Source organism: Rhinolophus ferrumequinum, chromosome 19, assembly GCF_004115265.2.
Source record: "Rhinolophus ferrumequinum isolate MPI-CBG mRhiFer1 chromosome 19, mRhiFer1_v1.p, whole genome shotgun sequence".
In the NCBI taxonomy this organism is placed as follows: domain Eukaryota; kingdom Metazoa; phylum Chordata; class Mammalia; order Chiroptera; family Rhinolophidae; genus Rhinolophus; species Rhinolophus ferrumequinum.
The window spans coordinates 47,097,599-47,116,069 of record NC_046302.1 but is presented as its reverse complement, the minus strand read 5'-3'; the positions used below and the strand labels follow the sequence as shown (position 1 = coordinate 47,116,069).

General features: G+C 44.4%; 1 protein-coding gene across 20 annotated transcripts in view; it reads right to left on the bottom strand.

Annotated features, from left to right (window-relative positions):
- The window catches only part of NEDD4L (NEDD4 like E3 ubiquitin protein ligase), a 313,861-nt gene that overhangs the window by 75,111 nt on the left and 220,279 nt on the right, over positions 1–18,471 (bottom strand). For all 20 annotated transcript variants that reach the window (XM_033135693.1, XM_033135694.1, XM_033135697.1 and 17 more), the window contains one exon: positions 208–258. In XM_033135693.1, coding sequence (XP_032991584.1) covers positions 208–258 — 51 coding nt within the window. The remainder of the gene's footprint in view (positions 1–207; positions 259–18,471) is intronic.

The window sequence follows — 18,471 nt, the reverse complement described above, 5'->3', positions numbered from 1 at the left end:
CAGATCCACTTGCTTTTGACAATTGAGTTATCGCCTATCCCCTGGTAAGGCCCACTTTCTAGAAAAGAACTAGGGCCAGAGAACATGCTCTTTATTCCAGCCTTCCCCACTGCGTTGAGGATATATTATTCTGAAAACACATCTAGCTGCAAACAGTCAGAAGCCGCCGCTCACAGTGTGCAATAGAACGCAAGGAACCGTCCTTACCGGGAGATGACTAAGGGGCACGTCGACCTGTCCCAGGAAGTCGTCTCGTGTCTGTTGGGAAGAGAGAGAAAAGTTAATGTGTCCATCTAGTTCACTGAGCATCAGCATTCTTAACAATGGTTCTTTACGAATACAGACAAAGGTCCAGGGCCCGACACTGGAGTGCAGTGGGGAGTGCCAAGGCACACGGCCCAGATGAGGCACAGACAGCTGTTTCCTCGGAGACCGGGGAGCCCAAGGCCTCACGTACCTGACCTTTAGCTGCCCAAGACTCTGTTGAGCATCCACTACCAAACAGACTGGTAACAGGATATCTCTTGGATCTGGGAGCCTATGACTGGTCAGGGAAGGGACATTCGGGACCACAGAGGATTTGGGGGCGCAACTGGCCTCATCTAAAGAGAAGATGGTAACGACAGGTTGGGAACATTTTAATTGATATTTATTGATCATGTGCGATAAATTAAAGAGCTGCATGAGAGCTGAGAGTCTGGGGAAAGAGTATAGGGTCTAATGATGAATAAATCTTATAAATTACCTATCATTTAAAAAACGGCCTCAAACTTTCAATCCAGTAAGGACACTGTTTCAGAATCCAAGTTCATGGATTAGTTACTGGTTAATTTTTGGACACCATGCTTCTTCCTCCCTCCATCTACAACATAGCATACATTTTTCTGACTTAAAAGAGACCTAGATGAGATCCATTTGGAGAAGCTTACAAGTCAGTCCCCTTTCAGACTCTGGTAGACACATGGGAAGTGTCACATGGGGTCACTGGCGTGGACCCCAGGGTATCTGATAGGTCATGTTTACACTATATCCTGCTGTTAGAGGGTCTGTGCCAGAGCCCCTGACGTTTATATGACCTGAGCTTCAAATCGGAACACAATGACTTCTGTTACCCTCATAAAAAAACACACGCAGTGGTGTCTGCCATATTCAAAACTCCCTAAAAGCTGGAAAGTTCTTTAGAAGTAATCAGACCTGTACCACAGCTAGCTTGAGGAAAAAGCCCAAAAGAGAATCCAGGCCTCGTAACTCCGAATCCTGGGCTCTTATTTTCATTCTTGACTGGTTTACCGTGAAATTTTCCTCTTTACAGAAACTGCTTTTCAAATGTACTTGAAAAACTTCTCTTCCTGTATTTAAACAGCAGCAGCAGCAGGTAAATATAAATGAGATTTGATGAAATGATTTGCTCCGGGCTTAGGATTTCCTTTTAGGTAATTTAAAAAATGTAATTAACTAGAAAGCTATCTGTCTCCTCTAAACGAGGCATGAAAGATAATGAAAAATCCAAGTTAGTACTAGTCGGGTGTGCAAGAAGCATGAGATGGGCCCCAATCCCTGTGAAGAGATGCTCGTGTCTTCTTTTTTCTCAGCCATATCTGCTATAACCCACCGTGGAGATACGTCATCGCGCATCAGGCTATGAGGCGCCAAGAAATGCTGCACTTCCTAACAGGAGAAGCAGTCCGCCGAAGGCCCAGAAAAGGGAGACACCTGTGCTGTCCAGGAGTCAGGCAGGGAGCATTTCCGCCCCACCATCGGGCCGATTTAGTGAAATATCAGTTAACTTCACAATAAAAAAAAAAATAAGAATAACAAAACAGAAGTGTGTTGATTCCTGACCATAAACTGTGTGTCTACCTACTGTCACTTGTCCCCTCTGCCTTCCTGCTACGGGTGCTGATGCTGTGACAGAAAAGGACACAGGATACAACCATCAGAAGGAGAAGACCATCTTACTGGAAGCTCTCTTTATGACCCGGTACCTCTGAAAGGCTCCTCATCCATCACTAACCTCAGTGCACTGTAATAAAAATTCACATAACACCTACACACCCATGTTGTTTGGCTGGGGGATATCAGAGTTCTAAACTGAACAAACGAGTTCAGTTTTGCCCAGACACCAAAAGACAGGCACAGCCACTAAGGGCTACAGCAGCGAAGCAGGCAGTGTGCCAAGGCCACGCCTAACCCTCACAACAACTCTGGGAGGTCGGCACATTTACGGGGCCCGTTATACAGGTGGGAACCTAGGGACCAGGGAGCTGTGTGACCTGCTCTAGGTTCCTACCTGGGCAGGCTGGTGCCAGAGTCTGGGCTCTTTACTAAGCAGTCCTCTGTCCTGTATCTCAGTAGCCGGCAGGGAACCCCGGCTGTGCACCAGCTTTGGGCTTCTCACTGGCATGCGGGCTCTGAGTGGTGTGGCTGACAAGGGACTCTGATGAAAGCACAGTTTTATGACACGGGGAGGGCGGGGGTTGGGGGAGTTCTGTTAAAATGCCCATTTGCTATGTTGTTTTAACACTATCTCCTGTTCCGACTCTGTTCCTTTCCTCAAATGAAACGGTTTACTGGATCCCCGAGGTACTGGCTGGAAAGCCAGTGGGCTTCACTTGTACCTGAACAAGTCTTCTCAGTACATTTAAAAAACAATTTCTAAAAAAAACAGCCAAAGACGGAGCAAGCTCACCATTAAAATAAACACAAGGCTCTTATTTCTGGTTTACATCAGGGATGACTGAAATAAAATGATTTTCTAAATAAAATAAGGATCGAGTATAGAACAGCACATGGGCAAAGGAATTGGCTTGAACAAGTGTTCTGTCAGTCATTGAAATGTGTCGGTGAGATCGAGGTTTCAAAAAAACCCGCTGTTGCCAAAACTATAGAAATTTCCAGCAACATAAAATATTTAGATTAATGACACTATACTAATTTTAAGACATGTCTTCAATACCACAGAGGAGTCTACTATTAATGACTTCATGTCCAGAAGAGAAGCAGGAGTGTCTCAAAGACACCTGGGTGTGATGGTAACAAATCTTAGGGATAATCTAAGGTAGGATCCCCACCTGTGGGCCCCGGAAACACAAGGCTTCAGGCCATCACAATACCCTAGGTCATCACGGCCACAGGATGACCTCTTATGCCAATGTTCTAAACGTACATTAGTCAAATCAATGTTTAATAATTTCCATTACGAAATTATTTCCATCAAGCATCACGTTATCTATGAGACTTCACAAACCAAATTAGTTTCAACACATACAGTGACTTCTGGCATTTCTTGTGCTTATTTTTATATGATAAACGCTGTCAAGTTCAACCTCAATTATCTGTTGCATCATTTTAGAGGCTGAAAATGTACAGGTCAGTACCAATTACAAATGTTCCCTTCTGACAGGCCATCATCTATTTTTCCAATGTCACGACAATGCAAAACAGAGCCCCTGAAATGTGTCATATAAGGTAAAAAAAAGAAAACAAAAAATAAAATTGTATTCCATGACAGGAAAAGTGAAATGAATACACCAAACACTGCCTCTGTTAGAGCTTACTCTCTAAATGTTGATTAACTACATCCAGGAATGCTCACCCCTGCTTTAAAAATAACTATTCCCTTTTGAAGAAGAAGGAAGGGGACAAGTGTGGGCCGTGGTCATGGAGGTATGCGGCATCATGTGGGAATGCCACCAGAACCCAATGCCTGCAGACTATTGCAACCGCGCCAGTGAAACCCTATTAGGCCCTGGGGCATTTCCCAAGGCTTCCTGAGTGCACGCTGGGCCAGACCTGCCAACACTGAAGTGGACACCAGGCTCGATTGTCCTCACAAAATAAATAAGACTGAATTTCTCAAAGAACACACCCATGCGAAAAATAACACAGACGATTTCTGATCTCTAGGTCAGAACTGCACTCCAAGGATGTGACCTGAGTCCTGCCACACACGGATGACCACAGAGGCCCTGGTGAGAGTGAGGCTAGGACTGTGCCGCTCACATAGAAGCTGAAAGGGAGAGCAGCGGGACCATGTGGGGAGAAAAGCACGGGCAGCAAGTGGGGGTGCTCGCAGGGAAAGCGGGGGCCATAAAGGCTCACTGGGAGAGGTACGAGTCCATCAAAAAGGAGTGGCGATTCTCGCGAGGTAAATCCACACTTAATACTAGAGCTGTACATGATTGCAACCGTTTTTACACGGAGATGCAACCTCACAAGAAGCACTGTTTAAAACAAAATATAATGGAATAGAAAAAAGTAGTGCCTCACATGAAATATTCAGCAAGTACTGTTTCAAGAAACATTTCAGTTACGTACATATATGAATGTGTGTACTACGCTGTGATCCAAAATGAATTTCTTTTTATGTGTCAACCTCAAAAGTTTAAAAGCCACTCGACTACAGCAAATGAAAGCCACCTGGTACTACCAATTGCCTGGGGTTTTATCCTAGAAATACATTAAGTGGTGACTTCCAAGGAAATCATATTTAGAATTTCTCAGGACACATGGAAGAGAGGTGCAAAGGAATTAGAACACAAGCTACAAAATAAGAATTTAGGAGTACAGCTGCAGAGTATGATTTGATCTTTATAGCTTACAAATCAAGGTAAACATCACAACCTCTAACTCTTAGCTAGACAAATAACCTTTGCTGTCCCACTAAACCATGAAATGCAACTTCCCCATGTACTGTTTCCTTCTGGAGCATGTGGCCCCACACTTGGGCACCAGGACTGACCAGGGTTCCATTTCAGAGTGATCGGAAGCATGCACTCAGAATTATCTAAACAATGAATGGCTGGAGAATCTTTTACACAAGTTTTCGGACAAACTGTTCCAAATACATTGACTCTTCCACAGCTTACTATCCGGAGAGTCCCCTGACCGTCAAGGTGCACTCAGGTGGAGGCGCCGTCTCCTTCTTCACTAAAGCATGAAGTCAGCTTTGTTGTCACACAGCAAAAGGTTTCTTCTCCCCCTTATGCACACCAGCGTCTGTCACGCGGACAGCAGAAGGCTGAGGCTCATGAAGGCAGAGTGAGTGAGTGAGGGTGGCATAATCCAACGTGTCACCACCTGGTGCCTCTAGCTTTCAAGGTGAATCGTTTCAAAATATGTTGTCAACGTTACCAGAACTCAAACAGTCACGTGGCATCCTACCAAAAGTGAAGACAAAGGTGCCCATGATGAAATCCTCTGAATGCATATGCCCTTCCCCAAATTCACTGGATGTGCACCAGAACACAAAAATCAAACAAAACTCAGAGACTTTTTCATCCAAACACGTAACAGCGTTCTCTCCGCCAGCCCCTCTGCCATTTAGGGTTTCGAGGTTAGGGACAAAACCTCCCATTCACTACCACCCAACATGATGTGTCCTAGAGACAGTGGCTCTTATTTATAACAACAAACAAGACCTCATGTCAACCAGATGTCAGAGCAACCTCACAGGACTCTTAGACTCCTGTAAAATCACACTGGGAAGGCGGGCAGAACTAACCCATGCTGGCTGGGTGTGCGATTGTGAAGCCCATCTATTTTAAGGGACACTTTGCTTGAAACTCAGAAGACACAACAGAAGGGGTAGACAGAGCAAAGCACCTTTCTCGTGCTGGCAAAGACTAAACCAGCCCTGTGACAGCCATCTGGCTTTCATCCAGGAGCATAACTACACCAGCACAGGCAGACGGGGCTGCGAGAAGCCAGGGCATCGTGGGCTCAGAGGGCGTCCTAGCTGCTCCAGGTACCCGGCGATCACATCAGGAGACGAGATGGGCTCGATGTTCCCTCCTCCTGCTGGTGGGCGGAGGGGATTCAAGAACATACAGTCCTCTTCCTGCTCCAAACAGACACATACTCCAGGCCAGGGGTCAACTGCCGGGCACAGGAACGGGAGCTTTCTGCAATAGGAACACTTGATAATCTGAACCTAAGATCCAATAAACTGCAGGGGAGCAATCACTGGGAAAGAGCGTTGGGAATCAGACACACAAACAGTGAGCAGCACTGTTGAACGGGCTCCTGCAGGTAGGGAGTTGCCCAGGGAGAAACTGTGCTTTCTTGTGTCAGGCCCTAAAGGTGCAGAGGCCTGGTGCTCTTATCTCCTAGGGAGAGAAGCTAACCAGCCCTGTGCAACAGAAATAGAACAGAAGCCACGTATAGAACTTGAAAATGTCTACGTCACATTTAAAAAGGACAACTAAACAGGGGACGCTAATTCTGACAATATATTTTACTTAACCCAATATAGACAAACTATTATCATTTCAACATTCCATCAATGCAATTGTTACTAAATATTTTACATTCTTCTTTTCACACCGAGTCTTTGAAATCCGATGTGCATTTCTTGCTTGTATCACACCTCGATTTGGACTACCCGCACGCATTTCAAGTGCTCAGTAGCCACTGGTGGGTCGTACCTGCAGCTCCCCATAGACAGTCACCGCACCTCACGGGTGGCTGCCACATGGCAGAGGCACCCACAGAATGCAGCAGGGAGACCGTGAACGAGTAACTTGTTCTACCGAGGGTCAAAGGCAGCGTTAACTTTATGAAGGACATAACCTTCAAGCAGGGTCATGTCGGAGGAGTTTGCCAGGAGGATGCATGGGGGTGGAAAGGGACTGGTATCCAGCAGGCAGATTACACTCAAGCTACGGGTCCTGAAGAGAAGGCCTGGTGAGGACTAGGTGGGACATCTGTGCCACTGAGGGTCACGGCGGGGGTGGAAGGACAGCGGGAAAAGCAGAAGACGCCAGGTAGGAAGGGTCCTTGTGGCTTGCTTAGGAGAGACTACGGCATCCTAGGGGAAAAGGAGATCCGTGGACATTCAGGAGGAAATGACTGGCAAAGGCTGACAGCTGGGGGAGGAATATATTGGAGAGAAGACTCAGGAGCAGAACGAGTGGTCAGGAGAGTGTGAAGTTGTTCAGATGAGGCTACGTGAGGGTCTGGACCATGCAAGAAACCGGAAGGTGCAGTGTCCGTTCGGGCCTGTCCGGCTCCTGGACTCCCTCTCAGCAGGGAGTTTGTTCACTGTGTGCTGAGGGAATTTGATTCCGTACATGAAGTCCTCAGCACGGAACCCACCAGGAATACTCAGGAGCCGGTATGACTGTTAATAAGGCAGCGGCGAGGACGTGAGAGTGACCTAAAGCAAACTCAGAAGATGGCAGAGGAAAAGGCCACGGGAAGGGACAGGAGTGGCGAGGGCACTGCTGTCCCATTCAGGCCAGTGGGCTTGCCTGTGGGGCACAGAGTATCTTTAGCCCCACTGTGTGTCACCCTGAGGTTCATTTCCTTTATTTTCCTGTCTGTAAAGAGACATCTTCCCCTTCAGCCCAGACATGCTTGTTGACACAGACCTAGGAGAACTGATTATAATCTGCAATTGTGTATTTTTCCGAGTTAAGAGACTACAGCCTGTCACCTCTCCAGGATCTGGGGCACAGTCTGGCGTCAGTTACCTCTCACATCTGCTTCAAAGCTGTCCAGCTGCACAAAAGCTCCCACACAAATGGCACGGACGTCCTTATAAGGCTAATTTATCTTGGTTAAAAATATGCAAACGTAGATAAACTGTGGGCATCACTATCATTCCTTGTGAAAGGAATGCTATACTTATTTGTTGAATGAACTAAAACCTTTTAATGAATATAAACTGCCAAAAATAAGGTAGACGTTCACATACAGCCTACTTGTTACAAAGCAAACTGTCCTGGGATTGAACCTCGAAATTAATTGGAAAGGAAAATGTGTCACTGGGTTCATTTAATGACACAATATTGTTTAATTCTGTGCTGCTGATTTTATGGTGCAACCGTTTTAATTCCTCAAGATTTCAGGACAATTGTCGCAGGATAAGTGTCTCATTTCTTCTCTGGAGAAGTTCTAAAATCAAATTTTCTGCAAGCAATTTAAAAATAACAAATTAAACGTGTACGTGAAAAAAAGAGAGCAAAGACACTTCTAGATTCTGTCCTTTCTCTCTGAATTTAGCTACCATAGACCTGAAATAATCCACAACAGACACCTTTGGTCACCAGTGCAATGTCAAGGTTATGATTTGGATAATGGGGAAAGGTGAACCTAAGTACACCACGGGTTTGATGTCAATTTTACAGTTTGATTTCATCAATATGCTTACTGCTAAAAGTTCTTCCTCATACATCTCAGAGTCTTTGAAACTAGCAGTCCACCTTCTCGCCTGGCTGGCCAATAGTTTGGAAGTTTGTACTAAAGCAAGTGACAACCGATTACATGTAACAGAAATGCAGTGTGGTATCACTCTTGTAATTGTCATGCGACTCTGAACTAGAGTCACATAGGTGTACAGAAGGTCACTGACCGACTTGTCATAAAGATTCCATTAAAAGACCCTTGATATGAGCGTTAGCGTCCTGGGTAAATCCTAATCAGTCTGTTTGCTGCATTGGCCATACTTTGGCTGAAATCAGTCTGCTGGGGGAAAGCTCCAGCCGTACTTTGGTGAGACTCAAGATTGCAAAGAATAATAAGCTGACATGTAGCTTATCTACCATGTGTCAGAAGCTGTTATTAGAAGGTTAAGAATCTTGCCCAAGGTCACTGAGCTAGTAAGTAGTAGCCAGAATGTGAACCTAGGCAGCCTGGCTCCAGAGTCCATGCTCTTGCCACCAAGACAGAGACTGTCACTTCAGATACCAGGGACTTAAGGAAAACATTAACAGCCACCCCCTGAAGGCCCTCATTCCCCCTCCCAGCCAAAAACCAGAGTTTTTTATGCTGCAGGGGTTACGCTTGCCGGATACAGTTCTTGCAATCTGTAAATTCCTAAGGAACATAATCTTGGCATTATATATCGTGTGCATAGTCTTACCTGCCCTTCTTTCCTTATCTATATTTTGATACAAAGAAAGAAAAAGAAACGAGCCAACTTTGAAAGAGAAACAAAATGGACTTGAATAATTTTTATTCTTTTATGAATTCCCTGAACCCCAATATCTTTTAAAGCAGAGCTCTTCAAAGTAGAGGCTGCACACCCCTGGGGACATATATATCCTTTCCTGGGGCCTTGGGCAGTTTTAAAGAAATAATTTTCTAGATCCTTCCACGTGTCTTCTTTCCTAAAGCTAATCTGCCTGAGAACAGTGTCTGTCTTCTGCTGCCTCTCCTTTCCTAAATCACAACTCTCTTTTCCTGCTTTCCAAAAAAAGAAAAAGAAGTGTAATTTTCACCCTTCCTGAATCTTAACATGGTGCAAGTTTTCCAGGTATAAAAACCTCTGAAGCACAAAACAAAGGGACGGGTTGAAAACGCATAGCTCCTGAGGAAGCAAAGAGAGGTGAGAGAACATAAAAAAGACTCTCTTACTTCACCTAGGCGATGGGCCCATGGAATGACAATGTCTTAAATATTTATCACCCATCCAACTAATTTTCATGTTTATTTGATTTAAAAACTTAAGTCAGAATTTTTAGTGACAGGAAATAAGCCTGACATAGCTGACTGTTTTTAACAATAAGGACTGGTTTTGTTAATTCAGTTTTATGGCTGATATTTTCCAATAAATGAGCCATATCGGCAATCATAAGATGAAAAAAACCCGAAGTTCTCACTACGTTATGAGTATATTCAAAGCATGCATAATACTCAAGACACTAGAAACTACATCTTTTGCAGCGACTGGACTAATAACTTATTGGAATTACTGATAAATTACAGATGTCAACTTCAGAAATGTGTGAGGAAGAGTTATTCAAAATTCTTTACAAGGTTCACTAAGCAAAAACATTTAGAGAATATCAGAAAGTCAGGCCATTAACTAGGTTGTTATTAAAAAGTTTCCCTCAAAACTCATTGAGTATTTAAAGCTTCCTCCTTCAGGGTAGATAGGATTCTTAGATGGCAGCAATGAAAAACTCCTTTCTACCTGTGATGCTCGTGAGAAAAATAACCTGGAGAGGAAAACTTCAAAGCTTTCTGAAAAATTAAGCAAATGATTAAGTGTATCTCGAGATCAAACCATTTAAAATAAGGAATTTGAAGGAGGAGGAGAAACTTCACGCTAATTTAAGATTCCAGCAGGTGCAAATTTCAGACCAGAATGTAGGCCTTCTTCCATTCTCAACAATCTATGGAGGACGTTCTGGGAAACAAGGCCCAACTCCTCTACCTTCTAGTCTCTGTAACAGAATCACATCAACAAGTACCTGAGTCAAGTCTTCCTGAGCAGAAATGGCAGAACTCAGTGTGGAGTTAGCCAGGGGCTCTCAGGCCTGGCTGGATGTGAGAATCTCACGGGACGTTCTACAAGCACTGGTACCCAGGACGCACCTGAGACAATTAAGTAGCATGTTCCCTGCTCCCCCGATCTGTGCCTCTACTGTCCTCCCAAACGAGAGCTAGTTGGACCCATTTTTACATGTTGGTAAAAATAACTGCCTGGCCCCGGAATGTGGATGAGATGGGGGAAGGGGTGCACTTTTGGCTGCCCCTGTTTGGAACCCTAGTCCTCTGGCCTGATAAGGCTGGGCTATTAATAGGAATAAGGCTCACAGGTGCACCAACAAAGCACAGGGATTTCACTGGTCATGTCCGAGGGCTAGCCGCCTGCCACTCTGATACTGCAGCTAAAAAGACAAATCCCATTTCAAAATAGAATCAGAGAATCTGATCCTCAGGAGAGAACCTCAAAAGTCATTTGGTGCAACAAACATCGGAGACTTGTATCTCCATCCATCCCTCTCAAGGGCTTGCTCACCTTGCCCGATTCTGAATCAGTGATGGGGATCTCACTACCTACTGGGTCAGCAGAAATGGAATAGGTTTTGGATGCATATATTCCGTGTTTGAAATCCCTTGTCTATCTAGAAGTAGCTGAAGAACCAAAGGTGAGTTTCTTAATCACCATCAAACGTCAATCTTCTCATCTGTAAAATGCAGATGAAATTTTTATCTTGCATAGTCATCGGATATTAAATGGGGCAATTAGATTCAATAAATGTTATTCCTAACCCAGGCTTTCTCAGCCTCAGCACCATAGGCATTTTAGGTCAGATAATTTTTTGCTGCAGGGGGCTGTCTAGTCTATACTTTGTAGGGTTTTTAGAAGCACCTCTTGCTTTTACTCACGACATGCAGCAGCACCTCCTGTACCCCCACTATGACAACCAAAAATGTTTCCAAAAATTACCAAATATCTTGGGGAGGGCAAAAAAAATTGCCCCCAGATGAGAACCACTGTCCAATTCCACTTCCCTCCCCTACACTCTGTAAGGTGGTTCATAGCATCTAGGAACAATTCTGTAAGAATGTTCTGGTGACATGGAGTTCATTTTTCTTTATCTCTCACACCCCCGAAGCACCAAGGAAGAAGGAAGAGTAACTTAGTTTTTATAACGAGGAAGTGGCAAAGCTGGGATGTGACTCCAACACTTACATTTGTTTCTGCACATAACGTGGGAATGGGACAGTGTAATCACTTATCTGATGAAAGCTATCATGTCCTTATCTTCCAGCTGGTTTCCCTTCCACCCCCCAGAGTATTTAAAAACAAAAACGAGAGGTCTGCAAGTAAAGCGACAAGTACCCAACTGTTTCCTAATTAATGGGTAAAACAGAGAGTGTGACATAGTCACTATGTGGCTGCCAGGAAAAGGCTGAGACGTGGAGACTGAAGGCTGAGCTCCTGAACTGACCGAGTTGTGTCCAAACTCCACAGCCAAAGCTACAGAGTGATCAGGAAGGGACTGAAGCTCTGGGCCAAACATGTGTCCAGAACCCGGAAGCATGTCGCATAGATAGGGCTATCACTGGGAGCATACCTGGGGCTGGTGGCAAAGCCAGGGAGGACCAGGAGCATGGGAGCGAGAATGCGAGCTTACTTTAGATAAAAATCACAGAGGAGGAAGATGTCCCCAATAGTCCCTTCAATGTCACATCAAAAGCCTTGAACAATCAAAGCACCAAAGACAGAACTAGTATAAAGTCACCAAACTGTAACTCTTTACTGATGGCTTAAACCACAAGGTAAACCGGGGAGAAGACGGCTGTGCCTTTTTCTCGTTGCTGGGGACTACCATTCAAGAGGAACACATAGGCTGTGCAAGAAGTAGACGCAGATCCACGCCATCTTAAAACCCACCAGCGCTGGAATGACCACGAGGCTAGCAAGGCCCCGAGAGCAGGGCTGCAAGGCTGACAGCAAGTCTTACTTAAATCCGAGCCCTAGATGCCTCTCTTGCCCCATCTATGCCCTGCACGAAGGGGGCAGTACTGTCTGTGAGAAGTCCACTGGCTGTGTATGTTCTCAATGACAGGTGTGGACCGGAAGTGTGCCAGGAAAAGCAGCCTCACATCTGGGGGACAGACCCTGGGATGCGAGTCCTGGTTCAGGAACTAACCAGCTGAATGACCTTGGACACTAAACCTTCCCTGGACCCAGTGCTTCATCTTTTCCAGATGGGACGATGACCACCTGTATTTCCTAGTTCGTAAACTGTTACACTCCTCAAAAGTCAGTGCATGTGGAAGGAAAGCTTGTGCAAGTTACCGCTGAATGTTCCTAAGGCACTATTATTAGTGAACGTTTTAAATTCAGAGTTGAGAAACGGGAGGTTTGGTGGGGTCCCTGCCAATACCAACTGGAAAGCAGTTATTCTCACAGAAGTCAGTGGTTCCATCAGTCTGGTCTCCAATCAAAGAACTTTTCTTGTACTGCCAAGAGTTCAGCACGTACAGTTTGAGAAACCCTGTTCTATCACGTGAGGCCAACACACTTAAAGAAACAACTTTAAAAGAGCATTCTATCAAGTTAATTGTGCCTTAAAAAATATGTTCATGAAAATAAAATGTAATGTGAAGGATGAAGATGGAAGACTCAATACAACTAAAAATCTTGGTTTAAGCTTAGAAATGGCCTTTTTTCTTTCGTGTGTGTCTTTTTTTTAAAGATGATCGATTATGAGACTATGTATAAGAGAACTTACACATAAGAGTCAATTGATGAATATGGTGGTTGTTTGAAACATCAAACCTATAACCCTGAAGAAAATTGTGTCATAAATAATCCTTAGACTAGACTACAAAAACCAGTGAAATCAATGAAGTAACCGGACATGAAGCTTCACTAACTCAGGGCTCCACTACGCTCCACCACCACACTCAGCTTCTCAGCTAATCCCCTCCCCCCACACTGGCTGGGGCAACAAAAGGACAGGATGAGTTCCCAACAGCCAACAGCATCACACTGTCACCCCGCCAACTGCACACCAGTGGGCACCTCCGTAGGGAATGGGAGGACATGGGGACAATGGCTCTGATCGCAGAGACAAGTCACCTCTGGAACTGGGTTTGGGGCCAGGGCCAAGTTCTCAGTCATCATAAAGGTTCAGAATTCTGCATTTGACGACTCCATGCGATTGCCATGGCTGACTAAAGAATTACGATTTCCCCACAAAAATCTGCAAGTAAACCTCGGGTTTCAGGAATACTCGTCATGTTGTTATCCTGTTATTTACAGATGGCAGCTTGGAAAAGCACAGGCTGCCCCAACCACAGCAGGGATCCTGGTGAAGTGTGCAGTGGCGTGCTGTCTCTGACCTGGAACAAGCTCCCTACCCACGCTGAGCGTCTCCAATGGGGAATAACTGTATATAATCCAATGCATTATTGTTGGAATCGTGAAACAGTATATACAAAACTAGCACATGCCATTGAATAAAGGAGATGACGAGAAGTAAATTAAATTATTATCACCCTACAGTGTATGTACTTCCACAGAAGAAAACCAGAAAGAATCACGCATTAGAGACTGTGCTTGTGAGCTGGTCCGTGTACTCACAGCCGTAAACTGTAGAGGTCTATACAACAAGGGCACATGAAGATACAGGAATTCTGTAGGAATTCCCACACAATTCCTAAACTTCTCATTGATCAAAGCATCTGATTTCATTAAAATTACCTTTCTAATGACCACATTCATGAGCTAAATATTAATTACTGGATCGTGAGGGTAGGTGGGGGATGGATGTCAGCCTAGAGCAATGGCTCAGGAGCTCAAACACTCTCAGTTAAACACATACAGCTGAACACTTACATGAGTCGCGAATTGTCATTCTTTTATCTGTTTTCTCATGTGAGCCTTTCCCCCCTAGTTCAGAGGAAAGAGTCCATCCGTACTCTTAACGGGGGCCCTATCTCACTGTGGAAGCCAAAGCGAATCACTTAACCTTTCCGTGCCTTCTTGTCTCCATTATAAAATATGGGGAGTGAAGATTCAGGAATTCTAAGGTTCTTTATGTGTGTACAAGTCTCAGAAACTTACGAATTAAATTCTCCTTTAACATCAGTCTCTCTTGCCCTTAGTATCAATTTTGGACAAAACAGTAACTGAAACTTTTCTATAATAATCTGTAAATCAAGCAATATGCACCTACTTTTGACTTAGAGACGGAAAGGAAAAGCTGGCAAAGTAGACAGAGCTGCAAAGCTTGCCCTCCGAACCCCACACTTGATTATGTGGAGCCGCTTGCAGCCAGCAGAGCCCGGCATGTGTGGGAATTCAGTCATACATACGACACTGAATGGAGCGAGGACTGTTTTGATGACCACGTCCAAAAAAAACCTACAAGCATAACTTGTGCGGACAGAATTCCTTTCTTCTCATTCCTGGACGACTTTGAGGACCAGACACCTGTGAAAAGCAGCACTGAGAGAGGGTGGGTCTGTCCGCTGACTTTAGTTCTACAACCAGCCCTGCACCTTATTCGATGGTGACTTGATGCAATCCCTCTGAGCCTCAGTTTCCTCACCTGCAAATTGGGGATAATAACCACACTGAGAGGTGGCTGTGAGGGTGAGCATTAACTTTTGTATGGAAAGAACCTGGGAGAGAAGCCTTAGGATCATCAGGTGGGAGGTACGATTACACCTGAATACATTTCTCAAGGGTACAAAGTGCAGTAAAAACTTCCAGTTAAGCTGGGGGGCAGTAACCGTCCTAAATGTTTGCACGACATAATTCACTGTGAGCTAGAAATCCGCAACAGCAACAATTGGTACATATGGGACATTCACTCTGTGCCCAGCACATTCTCAGCACTTCCCATAACTCATCTCCCTTAATCCTCTTAACAACCATGATACATACAAGCAGACCAAAGCACAGACAGGCTAAGTAACTTGTCCAAGGTCAGAGTCGGTACGGAGCACAGCCAAGATCTGAACTCTTACCCAACATGTACAGTCTTTGAATAGTCACGTAGGCTTGGCTAACCCCTGCTCAAAGTGAAATCCCAATTCTTAGGTCTTTTCATTTTTGCTGGATAAAAATCTTTCCCTGACACTAGCACCATCCTTGCCCCTCCCTTCAGGAAGTAGTCTGTGGGACATATGGCAGATCATAAATGGACCACTGAATTACAGTTTGAGAGCAAGTTACAAATTTGAGCTTTACTTTGGATGTCACCTCGAGAAACACTGAGGAGAGTTAACTATGAGACTCTTCAAATCTTTTAACTCTCAAGAGGGGGGCCCTTATAGGGGAGGAGGTTGCTTATCTATTTATTTATAAAATAAATAACCTAATCATAGCTGTAAAAGCTGTCAACGTGTGCTCAACTGGAGTCTACCCATCCATAGCAAATAATTCAGGGTATTTCAACAGTGATGGATACTAGCTTCAGCATTACAATTTCAAAAAACCCAAAATTCATTCAATGTATACACAGATATTAAAAAATGGCTTTGATTCATTAGTACATACTGCGTTTTTCTTTCTAGCCATCAATCTGTCAAAAAAATAATATCTTGGTGGGTAGCAGCCAAGAAAGCCATTACATGTATTCGTTTCCATCAAGCTCACTCCATGACACTCTCCCTGCAAAGAAGACTGAAGACAAAAGATGACACCTTGACAAAGGCACAGATGTGACAGCTTCCCCAATCACTTATCATGCAGGATGCACACGCTACGTGGACAATTAGCAGCTTTGTGCGGGAGGGATCTTCTTTTCACTCTTGAGACTCAAATAAGAATTTTAACAAAATAGAATCGTAAGCTCCAGAAGAGTTATGCAAAGCAGTGCGAACTGTATTCAACCACGAGCTTTCTTCCACCTTATCACATACAGAGAGGGTAAGTACATGCACATGCACACACATTGTAGTTGAGAAGCAAAAGGATATGCAAATATTCGCGTGATTTGGTTAAAGATAATACTTAGAAGCCAACTGTCATTCTGTTACATGTAATGTCCACGTAATCCTCAGTCATAAATCATTATTAGCTATAGTCCGCAACTTAACCATTTATTTATTTCATTTTGAGTTTTGCTGGAAGAAACATGCTATGCTGCAATGCAAGAAGTCCCGGGGACAAAAACACGGGGTCACACTGTCTTATAAAATGTAATTTAGAAGCTTGGTTCGTATCCAAGGTGAAATGGTATCCCAAGAAATGTTGAATTTGTCATCGTGTGCTTGTCAAAGGGGACCAGACAGGACAGTGTTTAATTACTTAGGGCAAGGCGCTGAACAGAGCCAATAAAATTGCCCAGCCATAGACATTTTCTTAAAGGAAAAAAAGGGGAGAGAGAAGGAAAAGACAAGGCAATGTTCGGAACACCTGACAGGCATTACCTCATTTAATCATCCCAGTAGCCCTGATGTACATACTATTATTATTTGCCCCACTTTGAAGATGAAAAAAGTGTGGTTTAGAAAAGACAGTAACCTGCTCAAGTCATCCAACAAGCAGGGCCAGGATCCAGGCAATGAGAGACTCAGGGTTCAAACTCAGGCTCGTCTCATCTTCTTATGCTGTCACTGCAGATTTAGTTAAGATAACATGGGTCCCAGAGCTAAAATGATCCTCAAGAGTCCTGGACTCTTACCAGTAGCATGTAAGTAACTCAAGAGAAATTCAGATTCCCTCAAAATATATCCGGAAAAAAATTTTTTTTTTCCAAAGGGGTATTTCCATAGTTTTCACTAAGACATATGCCATTCGCATAGACAGACTGAGCTAGGATAAATTCAAAGTCCCAAAATGATATAACACAATATTGTAACAGGCAGATAGATTCTACCGCAGATTTAAGTTTCCTTGATCGTATTCCTTATTCTGTATCACTGATCTACAGAAGCGATTTTATTCATACTTGTTAGCATAGCAACATTATCTCTGAATTGTTTCTCTTCAAGGATCTGAACTGCTATTTTGCTGGAGAAGGAGAAACTGACAAATAGACAATGAAACCATCAAAGCATGAAGAGGAAAGAATCACACACACAGGCAGAAGGTGCACTCGCAGGAGGCAGCTCTTGGGAAAAGACCAAGACACAGTGAAAAACAATAGGATGGGAAACAGTCAAGCTGTGGGTTGGCCGTGGTCATTCTCCTAAATCTCTTCTGGGTCCGACGTTCCAGCACACAGAGGCACACATGCTAAGTGCCCAGGCTCAGGGGCTGGGACAATCACCGTGGGTACCACTTTGGCTCTCGGCATCCACCATGGCCTTTTCCTTGTGACGCATTTTACATGTACATGTCTTCTCTTCCAGCAAAATCACAGGTGACCTCAGGGCAGGCACAGGTTTCTGTATCTCCCCCAGTGCTTAGCAACAGTACCAACACACAGTATGTTCTCGATAGTCACTCGCTTTAACTGGAGTCAAATGACCCCATGCAGGACAGAATCTGAACTTCTGCCTCTCTCCATAAGCGGTCCCAGTTGGGGAAAATGGGGTATAGCCGGTGGAATCATGGCCCACAAAGATATCAGGTCCTAATTCCTGGAAGCTGTAAATGTCACCTTACACGGGGAAGAAAAGCCTTTGCAGATGTGACTTTAATGAAGGATCACGACATAGGGAGATTATCCTAGATTACCCGAGTAGGCCCTAAATAAAATCGTAAGTGTCCTTACAAGAGAAATGCAGGGGGAGATTTGACACAGACCGAAGGGGAGGAGGCAATGCAGCCATGGAGACAGAGACCGGAGTTATGCAGCCACAAGTTAAGGAATGCTGGCAGCCGCAAGAAGCTGGAAGAGGCCAGGGACAGATTCTCTCCTAGAGTGTCCAGAGGGAGTGCAGTCCTGCCGACATCCTGATTTCAGTCCAGTAATAACTGGACTTTGAACTTCTGGCCTCCAGAATTGTGAGAGAATAAATTTCTGTGTTTTTAAGCCAAGTTTGTAGTAATTTGTTACGGCAGCCACAAGGCAACTCATACGTGGGCAGAGGCCAATCCAAAAACATTGTTTTAGGAGGAAAAGAAGAGAACTGGAGGTCTGGGAGGTGCATCACCCTCAGACCGACCAGGATGGTCTTCCTGTGAATCCTGTTCTCACCCAGAGTGTTGTGAGGTACCATGTAAACCCTTACCCTGGGCACCACCAAAAATAAAAATGCCATTCGTAAGCCAAACTCCAACTCCGCAAAGAAAATCAGAAGGCTGACTGAGGTCTGCCCCCAACATTA